This window comes from Crocodylus siamensis, chromosome 1, assembly GCF_052110815.1.
Source record: "Crocodylus siamensis isolate JL-2025a chromosome 1, ASM5211081v1, whole genome shotgun sequence".
Taxonomy (NCBI): Eukaryota; Metazoa; Chordata; order Crocodylia; family Crocodylidae; genus Crocodylus; species Crocodylus siamensis.
Genome location: NC_143395.1, coordinates 8,337,479 through 8,357,362, shown reverse-complemented (window position 1 = coordinate 8,357,362; position 19,884 = coordinate 8,337,479). Strand labels below are relative to the sequence as shown.

Sequence of the window (19,884 nt, the reverse complement as noted above, 5' to 3'; positions counted from 1 at the left end):
GCTAATAGCATACTGGGCTATATTAACCAGGGTGGATAAAAATCAACAATTTTTATTTTTTTTTAAATTTAAATCAGATTTTTTTTTTTTATTTAATCACGTTTTTAAATGTTTTTGTTAAGATGCTTTTAAAAATAAACTTATATAAAGATAGTTTTAATTTAAGGTACGTTAAAACTCAAAGATATCATCATGGAATAGGGATTATAACTTCTAATTATATACTACTTGAGACAATATATTCATGTAACTTTTTTACAAGTTTTATAAATAGGTCACAACAGCCCATGGACTGTATTAGGGGCCTAATCTTATGGGGTTCCCAGAGGCTTCTCTATACTTTAGTAAAGATTAAAGAAGACTGTTTTACCCAGTGGGACTCAGTGTGCAAAGTCTAGAAAATCCCATTGAGCAGCTCTGTGATGCTTATTTCAGTTCTCAAACTGGATCTGTATCTCCAGAGATCACAGGCAGACAAGGTTCTTTGGGTAGATGTGATATCTTATTGGACCGACTAAACAGATGGAAAAGTTGTTCTTTGCAAGCTTTTGGGCACAAAACCCCTTCTTCAGGCATAGGGAGAGTTTGTGGCCTCCAAAGATAACATCCTTGTTAACAGCAGTATATGGAGATGAGAAATAGCGGGCCTGATTACCCACCCATCAGCCCTATTGTCTCTCTGCAAGTCTTTGTACACACAGTCAAGTCCTTACCTTTCTCTAAAAGTGAATTAAGTTAAATGAATAAAGAATGCACTTTTTATAGAAAGCAACGATTAAATCGAGGCTTCCTGACAAGTGATTTAAATCATGATTTAAATCAATTTGATTACAGTCAAATCCATCCTGGTATTAATCCACCCATAGGTCAAGAGATGTGATTCTTGTGCTCTATTAGCACTGGCAGGGCCTCATCTAGAGCAGTACGTGCAGTTCGCAGCACTGTACTTTGAGAAATATGGGGACACATTAGAATGTCTTGGAGAAAACAACAAATATGATTAGAAGTTTAGGAAATGTCACTTAAGAGAAAAGTTTGGAAAAACTGGAATTATTTTGGAGAAGAGAAGGTTTGGGGAGAGATTTGACAACAGTCTTTGGATATCTGAAGGGTAGTTATAAAAGGGATGGTTATACAGTATTCTGTGTAGCTGCAGGGGATGGGATCAGAAGTGGTGACCTAAATTTCCTTGGTTGCAATTTAAGACAAAGTTTCTTACTATAAAGGAGCTTAAGCATTGGAGGAGGGAGGATGTGGAATCTTCATCCATGGGAGTTGTTAAGAGCGAGTTAGACAAACGTGTGTCCAGGATGGTTTAGACAAGGATGTTCCTGCCTGGATTAGATGACCTCCTGTGGGTCCTTCCGTACCTGTTTTTCTGTGATTCTATAACATGCTTTACTTGTATGTACACTGTCTGAAAAAAGAGGTAGTTACAAAGCATGCAGCAGGTGTGTCTTTGAATCTCAGCCCAACACCAGTGCTCCAGTCCCAAGGAACATATACGTACTGTAAGAATTGACTACACCATTCTGCTCCCCATCCATCTCTACAAAGATCCAGTAAAACAAAGCCAGTGGTATAGAATGAAAGTGTATGTGCACACCCAGGAAAAGAGCTGGGAACACTGCGTAATGGTGACCTGTACCACAGGATTATAGCTCTTTCCCAGGAATTTCCTTTCTTGCTAACTTTAATAACAATTTCAGCATAAATATAAGCGTCCTCCATAACATTGGCAGCTGTGAGGATTTCTTTGCAAAAGTTTTCTGGGCATGTCTATCCCACCTAGTGACCTGTAGCCTTGAGACACCCAACCTGACTTTTATATGAACTCCTGTGGGTACCCGAAGCAGCCTCGGTATAGCAGTGCAAAGCTCCGTGCAGTCTAACACTACGAGCAGGACGGCTTCTAGTCCCAGCACCAGCTTATTTTAAAGCTAGCAGTGCTACATTGCTTTCTGCAGTGTAGATTGACACATTATCCTTTATTCTTTTTGTTCAGAGATACTCCAAAGCCTGCGCATGTTCCTGAACTGGCACTAAGTGAATGCACCTGCTGTAACCTCAGGGTGACTTAGTAAAACGTCCTCTGAACATTTCTATGCACAGTTCAAAACTTATCAGGGTAACTGAGGGCCTGACACTCTTCTATAATTACATATGATTTCTCTGCTTCCTTATAGGGCTGCCTCGCATCACATAACATCTTTGTAAAAAAACACAGTAATCACTTGCATGGAACAGTAATGCTAGGAAAGTATTTAATCTATTTTTAGCTGTCTTTTAATGTAATTTAGCATCTGGAAACGAAGCGGACAGCCAAGACCTTGTGACCAGCCAACTCTCTACAGACCGTTGGCAAGTGCTGTGGGGACCACTGATAATCTATAGACTTTTAGGTTGTGGGCTATTGCTGCATGCTGCTCAGTAGGTACATGGCAGAGAATGTCTTGGGTTCTCCATGTTCCAGTGTTACTTGTGTCAATATTGAATAGCCTGGACTAGTAATTAGCATGGGCCTAAACTTTTGCGAATGATGACTTTATTTTACGTAATGGATTTCTTTTGCTTCATCACCAGCAACTGGTTTTGCTCTTCTGTACATAGGATAGCTGTATTATGTGCAAACCCTTGAAGGCAGGGGTGTCAGTTTGGGCCATTAGGTTTCATGTTACTTATTGTGATTGTTCTGTCCTTCTAAGGTAAAGCAGTTAGATGAGGTATAATTCTGGACAAAGTTTAGTCCTAAGAGCATTAGTATTTGCAAGTATTAACAAAGAACAATAAATATGCAAGACAAGGGCAAATACAAAGCCAAGGAACAAACTCAGCAATTGTTGCCTTCTAAACACTTGCACTCAGAAGAGAACTTCTCCTCCAATGCTTATATGTATTTAGTTTTTTCAGTAATATGGAACATCCAATAATCATTCCTATTCTAAGTCAGCTTCATAGGGCTCCTTGGGAGCGTATGCCATAGGATTTACTGATCTCTGATCTTTCTTTGCTAGAGGCTAGAGCATGCAGTCGGTTGTTTTTCATTTGGGAGCTGAATTGGACTAACTGGACCATGTTTTTGCTTGTTCTCAGTTACTGTGATTTACTTTTTCATCTGTGTTATGGGTGTCTTATGCTGCTTAAGGTGTGGACTGTTAACTTTTAGCTTCTTAACACCTTAAATGTCCTTCCCCATTACGGGGATTGCTCCAAAGCCCATTAAAGTGAATAGGTGTTTATTCATTAATTCCAAGAAGTTTTGAATCGGGCCATTGGTTTCACTTTGCCTTTTTCCATTCAAATTCTTTGACCCTTTCCATAAATGAGTTTGCAGCAAAGAAGTATATATTTTGTAATGGATCCTAAATTCTGCTATTGTTTCTTCTGCATGGGAATTGCAGCATAACACTATGCTGTCTAAATTGCACATACGATTTCTTTAATCTCTCTGTAATGTAACTTCCCAATAGGGATGTCTTGTTGCTTTGTAAAATTTCAAATCTACCGTAGAGAACTTTTTTTTTCTTTTTTGGATTTAGTTTTGAAAATGACAGTTTTTTATAAGAATTTTAAAGGGTGTTTGGCTTTGTGGAAAGGAGGAAATAGGTTAGCGTACTGAAGTTTTGCTTCTAAGTTCAGTCCAGACTTCAGTATACTTGGCTAAGGCACCCACTTACAGGGTCTGTCTAAATGTGCACCAGACTGCGCAGTAACCAACATTACTATGCAATCTGGATACCATGCAGGTCTTTTCCCACGCATCACTGTTCGTGCCTGCTAATGCTACATCGTTGTAGCTATGAGCTACGGCAACATAGCATCTCATGTAGATGTGCTCACTGACAGTTATCCTTTTATCCCATGACAATATTATTTATTTTTTGTAGAGTAGTGGATTTTAACTGTGCCAACCTCTGGATACACACAAGAATATTAGTATGTGTTGATATATGGTGAAGTGATAATAAATAGAAGCATAATTGTAATCATGTTCCCTAACCTGAAAGTAGTTGTTATATGGCAGAGACGACCCTAAGCCTTGGGTTTAGACATCAGTGAAGTTGATGGCAGTGGGGTTTTTAGTGGCGATTTTGGGTTTGCTTTGTAGCAAAGAATGCAACTTTCAAACTGAATTTGTGCCTGTTGATATTGCTACATGTTATGTTTAAAACAGGTCAAGGGCTTTTAGAACAGGAGTGTCCACATATTAGGGCAGAAAAACATGAGCTGAGTGCCCTCCGAGCATCTCGGAGATAGTCCTCTTCCAGGGAGGATTACCTGTAGCTCATCTTGGGCAGCTCATGTTGCAGTCATGTTAGACTGCTCCACAGGGCCAAGACAAGTTGGGAGCAGTCTTCCAGCATCCCAGGGGGTGCTGCACTCAGCCATCCCCAGGTGGATACTTTCTTCCCCCAGACTGACCATGACAGCAGCTGGGGAAGCCCTATAGGTAAGACTTCCTGCTCCCACTCTGGGCTCCCCCCAACCCTGGGGCTCTTCTTCTGCCCCCCTTTGGGGCTCACCTCCTGCTTTCCATCAGCTTTTGTGGTTCACTCCCACCCCTCCTCATATCACCTGGCTCCTGGCTTACCAAAGCTGTCCCGGGGGGAATAGGTAAGGAAGGGGAAACTGCTTGCCTGCCTGCCTGCCCACCACCACCACTGCTGGTGCTGTTCTCTAGGCTGAGCTCAGGCTAGAGAGTGGCAGTGGTAGAAGAGCAGGCAGGTTTCCTCTTCCCTGCCTGCTCCCCTGGGACACTACTAGCTGCCACAGATAAGTGGGGAGCTGCAGGGCAGGGGAGATTAGAGACCTGGGGTGAGCAGGGCCCAGTCTGGGCTGGTGGGGGGTAGCAGGTCCAATCTGGGCCAACAATGGGGTGATGTTCCCAGTGCTGGCCAGCAGGGTCCTGATCTGGGCCGTTCATTCTTGGGACCTACACTGGCCTAGAGAGCAGCCGAGCCAGGCAGGTGCAGAGCCAAGTTGTCAGCTCCTAGTTACTCCCCTGATTGCCCACCAAAGGCAGGTCAGAGCAGGTTATGTTACAGAGTATTAACGTTTAAGCTGTGACTGCTCACAGCACATGCTAACTTTAACACAGCCTAACATTTGTAAAAGTTAGCACATGCTAATTTTAACATGTAACTACACCCTACGAGTAGGAAAGTATGTACTACTTGTGTTATAGCATGTAGTCTAACATATCAATCTTTTCTCCATGCCATTAGGAATGAGGGGAGAATCCTATTTCTTTGGAATGCGCGGCCTCAGCCACTACAGCTGTATCCCAGAGGATGGGGGACTTTTCCTGCTGTACTCCATAGAACGGGACAAGGATATAAAGAGATGTTTTGCAGAGGAAGAGTTTCATGAAATAACTGATTTCACTGATCTTCCAAACTCTCTCTTCGCATGTAATGTCCACCAGTCAGTGTTCGAAGGCAAGGACAGTAAGGTACAGTGTCAGTTTTCCAGGTTTATTAGGTTTGTGGAAAGGATTTGTTAAACATTGAATGGTGCAATGCTGGTTTTCATTTCTATTCTATTCTTTAAAAAACTCTTTGCATTATTAAATGTTCACCCTGTATGGTGTAATAGGAGAATGGACTACAGGAGTTTTTGTCCTGGGGGTAGTTAACGTTTTGGGATACTTTTTCAAAGTTTTTTAAATAAAGGTTCCTGCTGAGTAAAGTGCATAAAATGTTTAAATTTTGTTCATGTTCTACAAATCTCACCAAACATGTGGGCATACATCTCCTAGCAACCATCACAGCGGATCTGGTGGAGGTGGCAAAGTTAAACACACAAAAGAATATTTCTTTTGCTTGCTGATAAGATGTTACTGTGATGCGAAGCTGTTTTTCCCATATTCATAAATGTTCTTAAGTTGTACTGTGAAGTATCTACTTAACTTAAAAAGTGAAAAACAGGGTGGGGTGGAAAAGGCCCCCTTTCTCTTTCTTTAGGCATGTTAACTATGTAGACAGTTCACAAAGTTTATAGCTCAGTAATTAGTCTTTAAACAGACCTTTGAAGTAGTCTGTGGCTTGTGGTTAAAAATTATGCATAAGGTGTTGGTTTCTTGCATAGGAAATATATTCTGAGGCATCTTTATGGTGAGGGTAGTAAGACTATGTTGTGTAGGATAAGGCTAGGCTGGGTGCTACAGGGATATCCAGCCTCATAGTTACAGCTACTTTAGGTGGCTGTATGCGTGCTCTTGAGTCTGGATGGAAAATCTTAGTCGAGATGGCTTTCCTGAAATGCATTTTGTTGAAGCTCACTGCAAAAGCAGCCAGCCAAAACTGCACTTTGATTAAAGCAGGGGTGTCAAACATATGGCCCGCAAAGCCGGGTCATCTGCCATTCTGTTTTTGCTGGGTTGCAGGGCTTGCCAGAATTGGGGCTCTGGCTGGTGTGGCAGGGTTTCTGCCTGCAGTGCTGCTGGAGCTGCCTGCCACTCTGGCTCTTGTAGGAGCACTAGCTGCCACCCCAGGAAGCCCAGCCATTCTGGGCAAAGCTGGTGCCCTGGCTGCTTTGCTGCTTCCTATGGTGCTTCTGGGGTTGCCTGCACGAGAGCCAGGGTGCAGCCCATGGGCACCTGAAAAGCAGGCCCTCCAACTGATTTGAGTTTGACAACTCTATTTAAAGCATATTTAGGATGGAGGAAGAACCTGTGCAATGGGATGATCTATTTTAAACTGTTTAGGAGTTATTTGCTCCTATTTTAGTCTCTTCTGTACCCATGTGATTGTGTTATAGATAATGAAAAAGTAACACAGTGTCATTACCACCATGCTGAAACCTCTGTACCTTCAGAGATGGTGTAAAGGTGTTCTACATTTGTTCCCTCTTCTCTGTTTTGCTTCCCAGTCCTTCCCCTTCTTTACCCTCTAAGTTCACCAGATACCTGAAAAATATCTGTACTCCAGTTTGAGAAACTGTTATGGGGGGAGGTATGAATGGTTTCAGAGCTCCAGCAAGTCAAGCTGCAGAAAGGGGTGCATGGAAGGAAACTTCTGATTTAAAGGTGGTGGTTCATGTATCTCCACTGAGATTCTGTGAGTAAAATTATCTGCATGTACCTTTTGGTATTCAGAGTTTGTGAACATGTATCTGTGTTCAGAATTAAGATGTTTTGTGTCAGCTGTGGATAAATGGTTGAGGGAGGAATATTTTTGAATCTGTTCCTAGTATTTCTCTTGATGAAGAAAATAATTCATCTTGGGCCTCAAACCCTCCATCTCTCTTGGGTGACAGGTCTGTACTAAAACTGTGCATCAAACTGCTATAAAACAAAGCACCAAATCCTAACTTTAGAAAAAATTGCAATATTTGATGTTCTTTTAAATAATATTTACCTTGCTGTGCCCTCAAAACGGTCTGCAGTGTGGGTGCATTGTCACCATTCTACACACTGCTGAGAGCTCTTGACTTTAACAGGTACTGAAGATCACAAAATGCTTTGCCCCTTAAGTTATTCCTAGAGCTGTGCAAAAAAATGTTAAAGGGGGGTTGGAGGTGGATCTTGGTTAAAATCTTTGCAGCAGTTTCTCTAGCCATGAGCAAATTTTCCTTTAGAAAAACTATATGCTTAGCCATTCTTTCCCATCCAAAAGCTGGATTATTTGCTAGCAAAGGAACCAGGTAATAGGCCTATCTTTAGAACTGGAGATGGGCCTGTTGAAAGTATCTGGGTTGAGATTAGAGGGGAGAGTAACAAGCGTGATGTCATGGCAGGAGTCTGCTATAGACCACCGGATGAGGAGGAAGCAGTGGATGAGGCTTTCTTCAGGTCAACTAACAGAAATTTCTGGTTTTTATGGGGGAATTGAATCCCCCGACGTCTGCGGAGAGCGCAATATAGCAGTGTGCAGGCAATCCAGGACGCTTTTGGAGGGTGTTGGAGACAGCTTCCTGGTGCAAGTGTTGGAGAGAACAGCTAGGAGCCACGCTTTTCTTGACTTGCTGCTCACAAACAGGGAAGAATTGATGGGGGATGTAGAAGTGGATGGCAAGTTGGGTAACAGTGACCATGAGATGACTGAGTTCAGGATCCTGACAAATGAAGAAAGGAGAGCAGCAGAGTATGGACCCTGGACTTCAGAAAAGCAGAGTTTGACTCCTTTGGGGAACTCATGGGAAGGATCTACTGGCAGATCAGTCTGAGGCAGAAAGGAGTCCAGAAGAGCTGGCTGTACTTTAAAGAAACCTTACTGAGGACTCAGGAACAACCCATCCTGGTGCGCAGGAAGACTAGCAAATATGGCAAGAGATCTGCGTGGCTTAGCAGAGAACTCTTCAGTGAGCTTATGTACAAAAAGGAAGCTCACAAGTTGTGGAAGCTTGGAAGGAGTATAAGAGCATTGCTCGGTCATGCGGGGGGTGAAATCAGGAAGGTCAAAGCACAACTGGAGTTTCAGCTAGCAAGGGGCATGAAGGGTAACGAGAGAAGTTTCTGCAGGTATTTTAGCAACAAGAGGGAGGCCAGGGAAAGTGCAGGTCCCTCACTGAATGGGGGAGGCAACCTAGTAACAGATGACAGGGAAAAGCCTGAAGTGCTCATTGCTTTTAGTGGAGGAGGTGAGCAGCCCTCAGCGGTGAAACAGCAGGTTAGGCACGATTTAGAAAAGCTGCACATGGTACAAGTCCATGGAGCCAGATGCAGTGTATCTGAGGATGTTGAGGCAGTTGACTGATGTGATTGCAGAGCTTCTGGCCATCATCTTTGAAAACTCATAGCGACTGGGGGAGGTCCTGGATGATTGGAAAAGGGCAAATATAGTGCCCATCTCTTAGAAAGGAAAGAAGTAGGATCCAGGGAACTGCAGATCAGTTAGCCTTACCTCAGGCCCTGGAAAAATCATGGAGCAGGTCCTCAAAAGAATCTATTTCTAAGCTCTTGGAGGAGAAGGTGCTTAGGAGCAGTCAGCATGGACTCACCAAGGGCAAGTCATGGCTGACCAACCTAATTGCCTTCTGGGATAGATGACTGGCTCTGTGGATGTGGGGAAAGCAGTAGACATAATATACCTTGACTTAAGCAAGGCTTTTGATATTGTCTCCCACAGCATCCTTGCAAGCAAGCTGAGGATCTGTGGGTTGGATGAATGGATTGTAAGGTGGATAAAAAGCTGGCTGGATTTTGGGGCTCAATGGGTAGTAATCAATGGCTCAATGTCTGTCTGACAGCTGGTATCAAGTGAAGTGCCACAGGGTCAGTCCTGGGGCCAGTTTTGTTCAATATCTTCATTAACGATCTGGAAGATGGCATAGAGTGCACCCTTGTCATGTTTGCAGATGACACCAAGCTGTGTGGTGTAGTAGATATGCTGGAAAGTAGGGCTAGGATTCAGAGCGACCTAGACAGATTGGAGGATTGGACTAAAAGAAACCTCATGAAGTTCAACAAGGACAAGTGTGAAGTCCTGCACTTAGGACAGAGGAATCCCATGCACCGCTACAGCCTGGGGACTGACTAGCTGGGCAGCAGCTCTGCAGAAAAAGACCTGGGGACAGTAGGATAGGTATGAGCCAGCAGGGTCCCCTTGTTGCCAAGAAGGCTAACAGCATACTGGGCTGCATTGCTAGGAGCCTTGCCAGCAGATCGAGGGAAGTGATTCTTTCCCTCTGTTCTCCACTGGTGAGGCCACATCTGGAGTCGTGTGTCCAGTTTTGGGTCCCTGCTACAGAAAGGATGTGGACAAGTTAGAGAGAGTCCAGCAGAGAGCAAGGAAAATGGTTCTGTGGCTGGGACACTTGATTTATGAAGAGAGACTGGGGGAACTGGGTTTATTTAGTTTGGAGAAGAGAAGACTGAGGAGGGATTTGGTAGCAGCCTTCAACCAGTTTGAGAAAGCCTTGCCTGGGATGATCTACTTGGAGACAGTCCTGCTTTGAGCAGGGGACTGGACTGGATGTGACTTCTTTAGGTCCCTTCCAACCCTCATTTTCTATGATACTATGATAGCAGTCTTGAAAACATGAAAAACTGATGACTGTGTCAAGAACAGTGCCTCAGTTTTGGAACTATGAAGTTTTGATAATGTGTATGTATTCACAAGCTATCTATACCTACAGGTAGTAATTGAAATGTATTCAAGAGCACTGTTTAATGGTAAGAAGCAACTCTCTTCACTTCCTACTCTCTTATGTTAGGCTAGATAGGATTATATTACAGGCTTCCTAGTAACACAAACACTGCATCAAGAGACTGATTATGATTTTTCTATTTCTTATGTTCCCAGCTGATTTTGCTGTCCTAATCCTTTCTATTAGTAACTGTTGCTGCAGGATAAAATCATGCATTATTTTAATATAAAATATTGTGCCTCCACTCAGCTAGTTAGCTGCAGTTGATTTTTGGAATGTTTAATAAGCGCTGCCAACAGAATCACATCTTAAAATACTTGATACAAATCCAGTTTGTAGTGAAGGCATGGTGATAGTGAAAGAACCACACCTCTGTAACTTTTGTGCCTACTTTTTACCTACCAAATTTTATCTGTCTTACAGACTTTTGCAGTAAGACTTTGTTTATTGGTTTTGCTTTTTAGGGTCCTGGTTCAGATAGTTTCTTTACAAAAAGTAGAGACAGACAGACAGGGCTGCTGTCTTAGCTGTTTTCATTTGGTGTCTGAGCTTGAAGCATAAACCTTTTTATTTTAGAATTGTTCAATGTCATGTGTACCCAGATCCTAGACACAATTTTTGTCCTACTGGATTTACATTGACAATTTTAAGGCACTTCATGTAATATATCTCAGCCTTGCGTGTTGTTCCTATTTTACTGTATTGATGGAAAAGTTGGAAATTTACTAAAAGCAAAGATATTTAATTACTTTTGAAAGCAAATGCCTTAGACATACTGGGCACATCTACATGTGCATTAAGGCGCTTTTCCTAATGTGCATTAAATTAATACCTCCAATAGAAAAAATGTGCATTAAGCTGCATTAATATGCAGTAACAAATGCACATGGTTTACTGCACATTAGTGTAATCACACAGTTTCTTAATGATGCTTTAATGCACAGTAAAACAGGGTACTGTGAATTAAAGCATGCATGTAGATGCGCTCATTAAGTAAACGTATTTTTAAATGTAATAAATTTATAACAAATGCTGAGGTTCAAAAAGTTCAACATTCTTTTATCTCTGGGGTATCTTTTACAGTAAATAAGACAGGGATTTTTGGAGTATTTGTTAAGAATGAAGCCAGAGGATGTATCAGTAGGGAGCTGGAGGAACACTACAAAAGGGCTGCTGACGGATCTGAGCATTACTCGCTGACGGAAAGGCTATTGGACTTAACAACAGAGAGGACATGGAAAGAACAGCTCAGGATAGTCTTAAAGCCCCTCAGGGTGTTTATAGATGTGTGTGTATGTTGTGGGGGCGGAGAGCCTTCATTAATTAGCTAGCTGTGCTAATTAAAAGCTCCAAAGTGTCATGTGTATCAGCATCCCCCGAAAAAGTGGTGGCAGGGCATTTTGAACTAAAGCTCCTTTGAACACTCTGAGGTGTTCAAAGTGACCCACTGCCATTTTTCAGCATGGAGATGCTGATGCACATGATGCTGGAGGCTGTTGGAGCATATTAATTTTTGTGTTCCAGCAGACTCGATTAATTGGGTGCTGGATTTACAGCATGTTGAACAGCTTCTCTGCATGTGTGTAAGTGCCCTAAGTGACATTGGGCTGTGTAGGAAGGAGTTATCTTCAGTTAATATTTTTTTAAAAGGTTCCTGGAACTGAAAGTACTTGATGCAATATGTACTTAGGATCTTCATATACTTATTCATTTGAAGTAAAAGAAACCAAAATACAGTATGGGATTAACTTAATTTCCTTTTCTTTTCTGGGAATGCTTTCTACAGCCTGTCACATAATGAATGGTCTTAAGCATTTTGTGTTCATGTGATTGAAAAATGTTCTATATCCCAGTTGTGGCTACCAGACCTCAAATGTATTTGTCCCTCTTCAAAATTAAACTTGTTGTTTCTCTGGATTTCATAGGTTTCTGTTCTTCACTGTCTTTCTGCATTTCTCCCTCCCTTTCTCACTCCTCGCTTACTTGAGGCTGGGAAGAATATCTTCGTAGTTTTAAGTTGATGAGACTTTGGATTATGACACTCTGAAGTGTGCAAATACTGTCTGATTAGAAGATGGCTCTCTTCCTTCAGAGGGGAAAGGCTCTGAATTTTAGAAAAGAGATTGTCTATCTTGAGGACCCACTTAAAAGGTGACTGCTTGCCGATCCTTAATGGTAGTGGAGGAAAAGAAGATTAAGGCAGTTTGTCATGAATGCCTGCACCTTGGACTCTTGAGAAACAGTTGATTAAAGCTCCTTCGCCTTCCATAGACATTGTAGGAAAGAAACCAACCTTCAGTAGGCCTAAAACCACCTTAAAATACCCATTATGGTGCATACACGGAAAATATATGTGAAATACAGTAAGAGCATTTACATGCATGCTCTGGGAATTCCCACGGACAAAGAACATGTGCACTTGCCAGAGCTTGGTGTCATGGTTTCCCTGGGGGAAGTATAGAGTAACACCCCCTTTACAACCTAGCTAGGAACCTGGGATCAGAATCCAGCTTTCCTGATTCCCAGCACAGTAGAGCCTTGGCTTTGGTTTATTCATGTAGCTACATCATAAAAAGAATTCAAAAGTAATATTCCCTAAATTAGGGAATCTGCCTAAAAATCCAGTAATGGTTTTCACTCATTACCCACTTGTGAGAAGCTGTTGATCTACTACTCCCTTGAGTTTGAGAAGGACCTACTTCCTTGAGTTAAATCAGGTGCAACTTTTACAAATCCAGGGAATTATGCTGCTGGGAAAATAACACAAGATGATTAGATTCTATAGATTTAACTGATTATGGTGGAGCTGATTGCAACAGCATAGCTAAGGTCATTAAAGATTTTGCTCTCATCAGTGCCATTTAAGTATCGTTTGAAGAGGTTTTCCTCCTTGAATTGGTACTGAAGCCCAGGTCAGAGCTAAAATGAAGTGTCGTGCTTTCTTGTCATCCTGGTGATCTTGGGGTGGCGGGTGGTCTACCAGTGATTGCAGTATATTTTGCAGGAGACTACTAGGAGATTAACGGCTACGACTTAAATGTGTAGAACGCTTAAGCAGAGGATGGTGAAGGAAGAGGGCAGCTTAGCTGTGGTAATGGGAGTGGAGCTTTGAATGATAGATTACTAAAAAAACAACAACAAAAAACCCCCCCAAAAACATTGATTTCACATAACTACTTCATTTTTACTAATGTATGCATTTTTACTAATTTACATTTATTAATGTAATGTATTTTTCCAAGGTAAAATTAATGTCTTGTAAAAAATCCTATTAATGACTTGGTCCTGCTTTAATTAAAGACAGGGAAACTATTGTTATTAGCTTCTCTTCTCAGCATTCAACAGGATGAGAGATTTTTACAGAACTCTCTCTCAATCTATAGAGTTGGTTTCAAGAACATGCTTTAAGAAAACTCTGGCCCAGCATAGGGCATGTATCCAGCAACAACCAATGCAACTGCCCACCATGGATAGAATATATTAGTCGTTTTTTTCCCAATGCAGGAGGTGCATTCTGAGATGGATCTTGTCTGTCTGGAAGAATATTTGCTCTTTTGTTCCCTCTCTGGCTATATTACATCATTCTCTAGTTTCTTATGTGTAGAGTCATCATTATTTTTAGAAGGTGGAACACTTTTCTTTGTTCTAAAAATAATATTCAGGCCTGGACTGTATGGAAAGTCACCCCAGCAAAGATGAAGTCACTGCTCCAAGGCTGGAATGGAATGCGGGCTCCGGTCCTGGCTTCCCAGTACACTTATTGTTGCTTTATTTTACTTTCAGTTTTTCTACCTTTTAAGGTTGCCTCCTGTTGATATGATAACATTATCAGAAACTGCCACTTGAATCCATGGCTGTTTTTGTGCTGTGGAGTGTTTACCTACTCGCATACAGCAGAACAACACATGGTATGAACGTGTTAACCCTTATCACTTGGGGGGAAAAACAGGGCCATTCTTTATAGCATAATGTATTATAATGCAGCTAGTAAGGACTGAGATTGCAAATGGACCAAAACAGGTCCTTCACCATTGTGTAAATCTTCATTATGAAATCAGCCCACCATCATGCCATCTTCTACAGGTAGGCCCTGGTATTATGAACAAGAGAACACTATTCCTAGAATCATAGAAAATTACGGTTGGAAGGAACTGCAAGAGATCATTTTGTCCAACTCCATGCTCAAAGCAGGACCATTTCCAGCTATATCACCCCAGCCAAAGCTTTGCCTCCCCAGGTCTTACAAACCTCCAAGGATAGGGATTCTGCCACCTCTTTGGGTCGTCTGTTCCAGTGTTTTACTGCCCTCCTCATGAGTTTTTCCTAATATCTAACCTCATCTTCCCTTGCTTCGAAGAGCAGACTGTGTAAGAAGAATCCTTATTACATACCATCTATTCTGGCTCCTTCCCCTGCAATCTGCCGCTGCAATGTATTGTGTGCTAGCTAGAGCGTTTGCGGCTTTTATTAACCTGGTATCATGGCTGCATCTAAGATCATGTCCAAAATGCATAATGTGAAAGCAGCCTTACCTTTATTTAGTTTTATTTGGGTATTTAACAATCTGAGGTCTGATTTGCCAGAAGGATTCTAGTTTGATCTGCTGTATATCAGTTGTATACACGTTTGTATTTTGTCTAACAAATCTACTGGAGGACCCTATCTATCAAGGGACACAGTCAGCTTTAGTATCCACTTCTGGAATTGGGAGAGCTGCTGGAATGAAGCCTTGGTATTATAGATTGGTAGATTTATAGATTGTAAGGGGCTGGAAGGGACATTGTAGATCATCGGGTCCAGTCCCCTTGCACTAGAGAGGAAAAGACAACTGGGGTCAAGTAATCCCAGCAAGGTGACTGTCCAGTCTCCTTTTGAAGATTTCCAGGGTAGGTGACTATACCACCACTGGAGGGAGTTTAAGTACTTGCAGTTAAAGTTGGAAATTAAAATTTCCAACTTCCATGCAAGGAAATTAAAGTTTCCTTGCATGTCCATCTCTGCATTTGCTGCCACAACAGGACAGCATGTGTCAAGGGGCTTGGGACACAATTTGAATCCAGACATGTAATAGTCCTTGAACCCTCAAAGCTTGACTAGAACAGCACCCCCAGTGTGCACAGTTAACTGGAAAGTTTTGGGCCTTCCCTGACACCTGCATTTTGAGGTGCAGATCCTTTATCTAGTTTAGCAAGGGGCTGAGGCTTGTTGTAGACCCTGTTCTGACTGGCTGCATCTACACAAGCTATTAATGCAGGTCAGCAAACTCTGGTGCAGTTTGTCCTGGAGTCAGCTGCTCCTGGGTGCAGCATCTTCATGTGTGCCAGGGACCACAGCAGTCTGAGCCAGGGCAGAGAAGCCCCAGGCTGGCAGCAGGTTCAGGGGGTCAGCCCCGGGTCCTGGGTGTAGGTGTTGAGTGGCAGAGGGGTTGACTGGGGCATAAGACTGCCAAAACTCCAGAGCTGTGAGCCTGCTGCCAGCCTGGGGCTGCTCTGAACTGGCTGAAACTGCTGCAGTCCCAGCCATTGTCCACATTTGTGTTTCTGCACAGTAAATGACTCTGCCATAAGATAGTATTGCCCTTGATGATACTATCTTATGGTGGAGTTAATTAATTTACTGTGCCTTAATACTGGTGCACATGTAGGTGGTGATGCTTTATTGCGGAGATAAAGTGTATGTGTAGTAGATGCTTTCATTGAGGCATAAGGAAATATTTAAGTGTGTTCATATTTTGGTAGGCATGTCTTACCCAAGCAGAATGCTGATATTAATGAGAACAAAGGGATGCTAAGGATGCCATAAGGCAGTGGTTCTTAATTTTTTTAGACTCAAGGTATTCCTTGGAAAATGCCAGCTCTTAGTTCTCACTTGTTTTTTGACTACAGAAAAATTAATAGAGCGATTCTGTTGCAAAGAGCTCAGAAAGACTACAACTGGTTGGAATTGTTTTAACACTATGAATTCTGATTTGAAATCTTGTGAAAGTGCACATCTAACAGTGGTAACATTGTGTTAGAGCCCACAGCACCCTTGAAAAGATCGCAAGGCATCCCAAGGTGCTGCAACAGCCTGGCTGAGAATCAGTGCTATAGGAGATCCCATTGTGAATTTCTGACCCGCTGTTCTTTAACCATTAATATAGCCATTTGCAGGGAGCATTAGCAGTGGATTATGCTACTTGTCCCTAGTAGAATCAGGATTTTATACACACATGGTTCTGCTCTCATATGAAGCCATTTCAAAATTCTCCAGTGTCTGCCAGTGTCTTGTAGAAATAGGCATCCTATTGTCTAGATTGGGGTTTGCAACCTATGGCCTGCGGGCTGAATCTGGCCTGTAAAACCTCTGGTTCTAGCTTACGGATCTGTGACTAAAGTGGCATTTGGGAGCAGGGAGCCAGATGACGGGGCCTTCAATGAAGGGGGAGCTTTCCCTTTGCCTCCCCACAGCTGGGCAGCAGGAAGAAGCAGCAGAAATGGCCAGGTCCCAGTGTCTGCTCCCATCAGATTCAGGATGGGTCATTCTGGCCAGAAAATGTGACCAACCTCTGCTCTAAATGGCCTGACAGTCTTCTTGGTGTTCCCGGCACTCTTGTTAGTAGCCTGGACCTGCTGAAATTGAGGGAAAGCTATGTACGTTCTGCTCTATTTCTGGTCGGGTCAGCTGACCAGCTTTCTCATCTGATAAGCTGGCAAAATCTCCTTATTCCTCTTGCATAGAAACAACTATTATGCAGTCACCACAATCTAGCCAGGTTTAAGCTAGCTGCTGACTAGAGTAGGAAAAATTAAAAGGGAAATGTATAATAGTCATAGTTATCCTATTGGCATCCTGGAAGCAATAATTGTAAATACTCAATTCAGCACAAAGATATTTCTTTAAGTTATAATTTTGTATTCAGTGTCTTTTACATTGATGAACACACCTTGTGTGCCAGGGAAAGAGAGAGAGAATGCCACTGCAGAGATTTATGATGCGTTTGGAGTTATTTTCCCATCAGTGTACAGGGACTTGTATGCAAAAATGCCTCATGTTGATGGGATCATGCCTCTGGAGATGGACCAAGTGGGTTAAAGATAGGTTTGTCTTATCTGCAGCTGAGGTTTAGAATAATGCTTCAAAGCATTAAGTTATAATGTATAAGTATTGCTAATTTTATAAGGACAAGTAGATTGACATTTTCCCCAGAACACATAAGACAAGCTGTACTGTCTGCATTTGAAATTTGGAAGCTTACTGCTCTTTTTTAAAAGCTACTGTGGAAATATTCTTCCTAGCATTGCTTTCTGTGCTCACGCCTTGCTTAGCTGCATGCAGAGTGCTCACCATAGCATGACAAAACTGGGAAAATCTTTACTGGAGAAAGAATTAATACAAATACTGGAAGCAAGCATTATTGAAATAGGAGTGTCATTTGTGATCTGAATTATATAAATAATGTGGAGCATTAACAAGGTGTATTTTAGTGTAGACGTAAAGTCTGTTCCAAGATTAAGACAGAACTGAGGTGGTGCCATTAGGAAAGGCAATTTGCATTTCCTTGGTGAGCTGGAGAAAATGAAAAGGTCTTGTTTGTGGTTCAAATATAGAAACCCCTTCATGTTCACTCCAGTCCAGTCCTATGCCTTTCTATTCTCCTGTAGGGATAGCTTAGGATAAACAGTAGAGGTAGATGGAGGGCTAAATATCCCTGAATATGATGGGTAATAGGGTTAAGATGTCAGTTCTGCAGTTGCCTCTTTTTTAATAGGCTGAACCAAACCCCTGGCTCTGAATCCAGAGATCTGGATTGGAACATTTGGGCTGGAACATCTTTCCAGTTAACACTGGTAGAGAGCAGTCATATATCTGAAGTTCAACCAAGGACTTGCCCTAAAAAGAAAGACAAAGTAATCTGCAGGCTGTCTGGCCTTCCTAGAAAATTCAGACAACTTATTGCAGAAGAGGTAGATGCATGTAGAGCATCTTCATTGCAGTGGAACACAGGTGCATCTTTCACGGGGCAACAGTGTGCCGTACATACTCTTATGAGTAGGGGCCTACTTAAATCATGGTGAGACTGAACAATTTTCACGGGTTGGTCACAGCATAAAGAGCAAATATCGCTGACATTTCTTGGGCTGTGCTCCACCAGCCCCACCCCTCAGGCTGATTGGTGGAGAGGTCCCAGAGGGGGAGGAGGGACGAGGGGGCAGCCACCACCTTGTCTGCTGGCTGCCCCCTTGTGCTCCCCCCCCCCTCGGCACTGACTGGCAAAAACGTCCCAGCGGGGGGGGGTGAAGGGGTGGCTACCATCTTGTCTGCTGCCCTGCCAGCTGGTGCCTGCCCCCTGACCCTGCGCCCAGGCAGCCTGCAAGGTCAGGCCACAGCATTAGCAAGGATCACTGGCTCCTACTGGGGAGCCAGCATTTTATTTTTATTAAGGTTTTGTTTTAAGTTGATTTTGTGGAAAATCCTGGATTTTTTGGTTTCCATAAAATCCGCAGAATCTTGAATTATGTAGACCCCTACTTCTGAGATGAAAGAACCAAAAACAGTGTTGCACATTACCAGGACATTTTTAATATGACTTTATGCTTAAGTATCTTGGGTAATTCTGGTGTGTTGCTTTGTGTTGGTATTCATCAGTGAAATATTTTAGTGAAGGTTACTAGCAACTGGTACTGCTTGCATATCATGCTCAGCATCATTTCTGCATTATTTTGCACTAGTCAGGACATCTGTATAGTGGTATCATTGTGACCAGAGCCTGGCAAAACAATGGCAAGGTTAAGCCACAGATGGAATTAATAAACTCTGCAGTTGTATCTTTTTTGCATCCAATCAAACACTTAAGATGTTGGCACAATGCACTTTTAAAGTAAAGAGTAATTTCTTTTTATATTAGATGATGTAGTAGTTTTGTTTCCCCTATCAAAGGAAGAAGAAAAGCCAAATGTGTGTCATTTATAGCAGTGTTCTTGGTTTGTGCCACTAGATCATGTTATTCTTAACTAATTGACCCTTTTTTGTTTGGTTTTTTTGTTTGGTTTTTTTGCTCCTTTTTGGTCAATGAGATCTTAGTGCGCCCTTATTCCAAAGTCAACAAATATCAGTTTTTCTAGCTGATGATAATCAAAAGTGCAGTAAAGCTACCCTAATGAATTTAATACAGCAGCTGTTCCTGATCTTAATGCTATCATTGATATCGGAACTTTTGGATGGATTAGGATCTGCTTTCTGGCCAAAGAAAAAGGTTCCAAATGAAAGTCAGGCTTCATTACAAGTAGCTGCATACCATCTTTGTCCACAGATGACATTCAGATTGAATCGTATGGATGTAATGTGTGTACAGTTATTTTGAAATAACTTGCAATTAAAAGGATGTTACTACAACATAACTGAATCTGCCCAGAATCTTTCATATAAACTGCATTCCTCCAGAGTTAAATAGTATAGTGATCAGGGCAAAAAATGAATGACGGAGGAAAAGAGAAATTGAGGCAACATTATTTTTTCAGCTGACAATTGAAAATAATTTCAAGTAAGTGGAGAGATGCAGGAAGGTTATTCTAGGATGCAGAGGAGGCCAACAGTATCTGGAAGAGAAGCCAGTGCTAGAAGATGAGTCCAATTCAGAGGTAAGCCAAGGGGAAGAAAATTTTTAGGGAATTTACACCTTTGTACATGTTTAAACAACATTAAGTTAAATCTATGGATGTTGATTGGAGGTTTGCCCTTTACTTCAATGGGGCAGGGACTTCATGATTAAACTCTAAAGAATTTAGAGATACTGCAGGGAAAGGAGTTTTAGGA

General features: G+C 42.1%; 1 protein-coding gene across 1 annotated transcript in view; it reads left to right on the top strand.

The window, feature by feature from the left end:
• RCAN2 (regulator of calcineurin 2) overlaps positions 1–19,884 on the top strand; it is a 181,396-nt gene that overhangs the window by 15,316 nt on the left and 146,196 nt on the right. The window contains exon 2 of the mRNA XM_090031092.1: positions 5,226–5,452. Coding sequence (XP_089887218.1) covers positions 5,228–5,452 — 225 coding nt within the window. The 5' untranslated portion in view covers positions 5,226–5,227. The remainder of the gene's footprint in view (positions 1–5,225; positions 5,453–19,884) is intronic.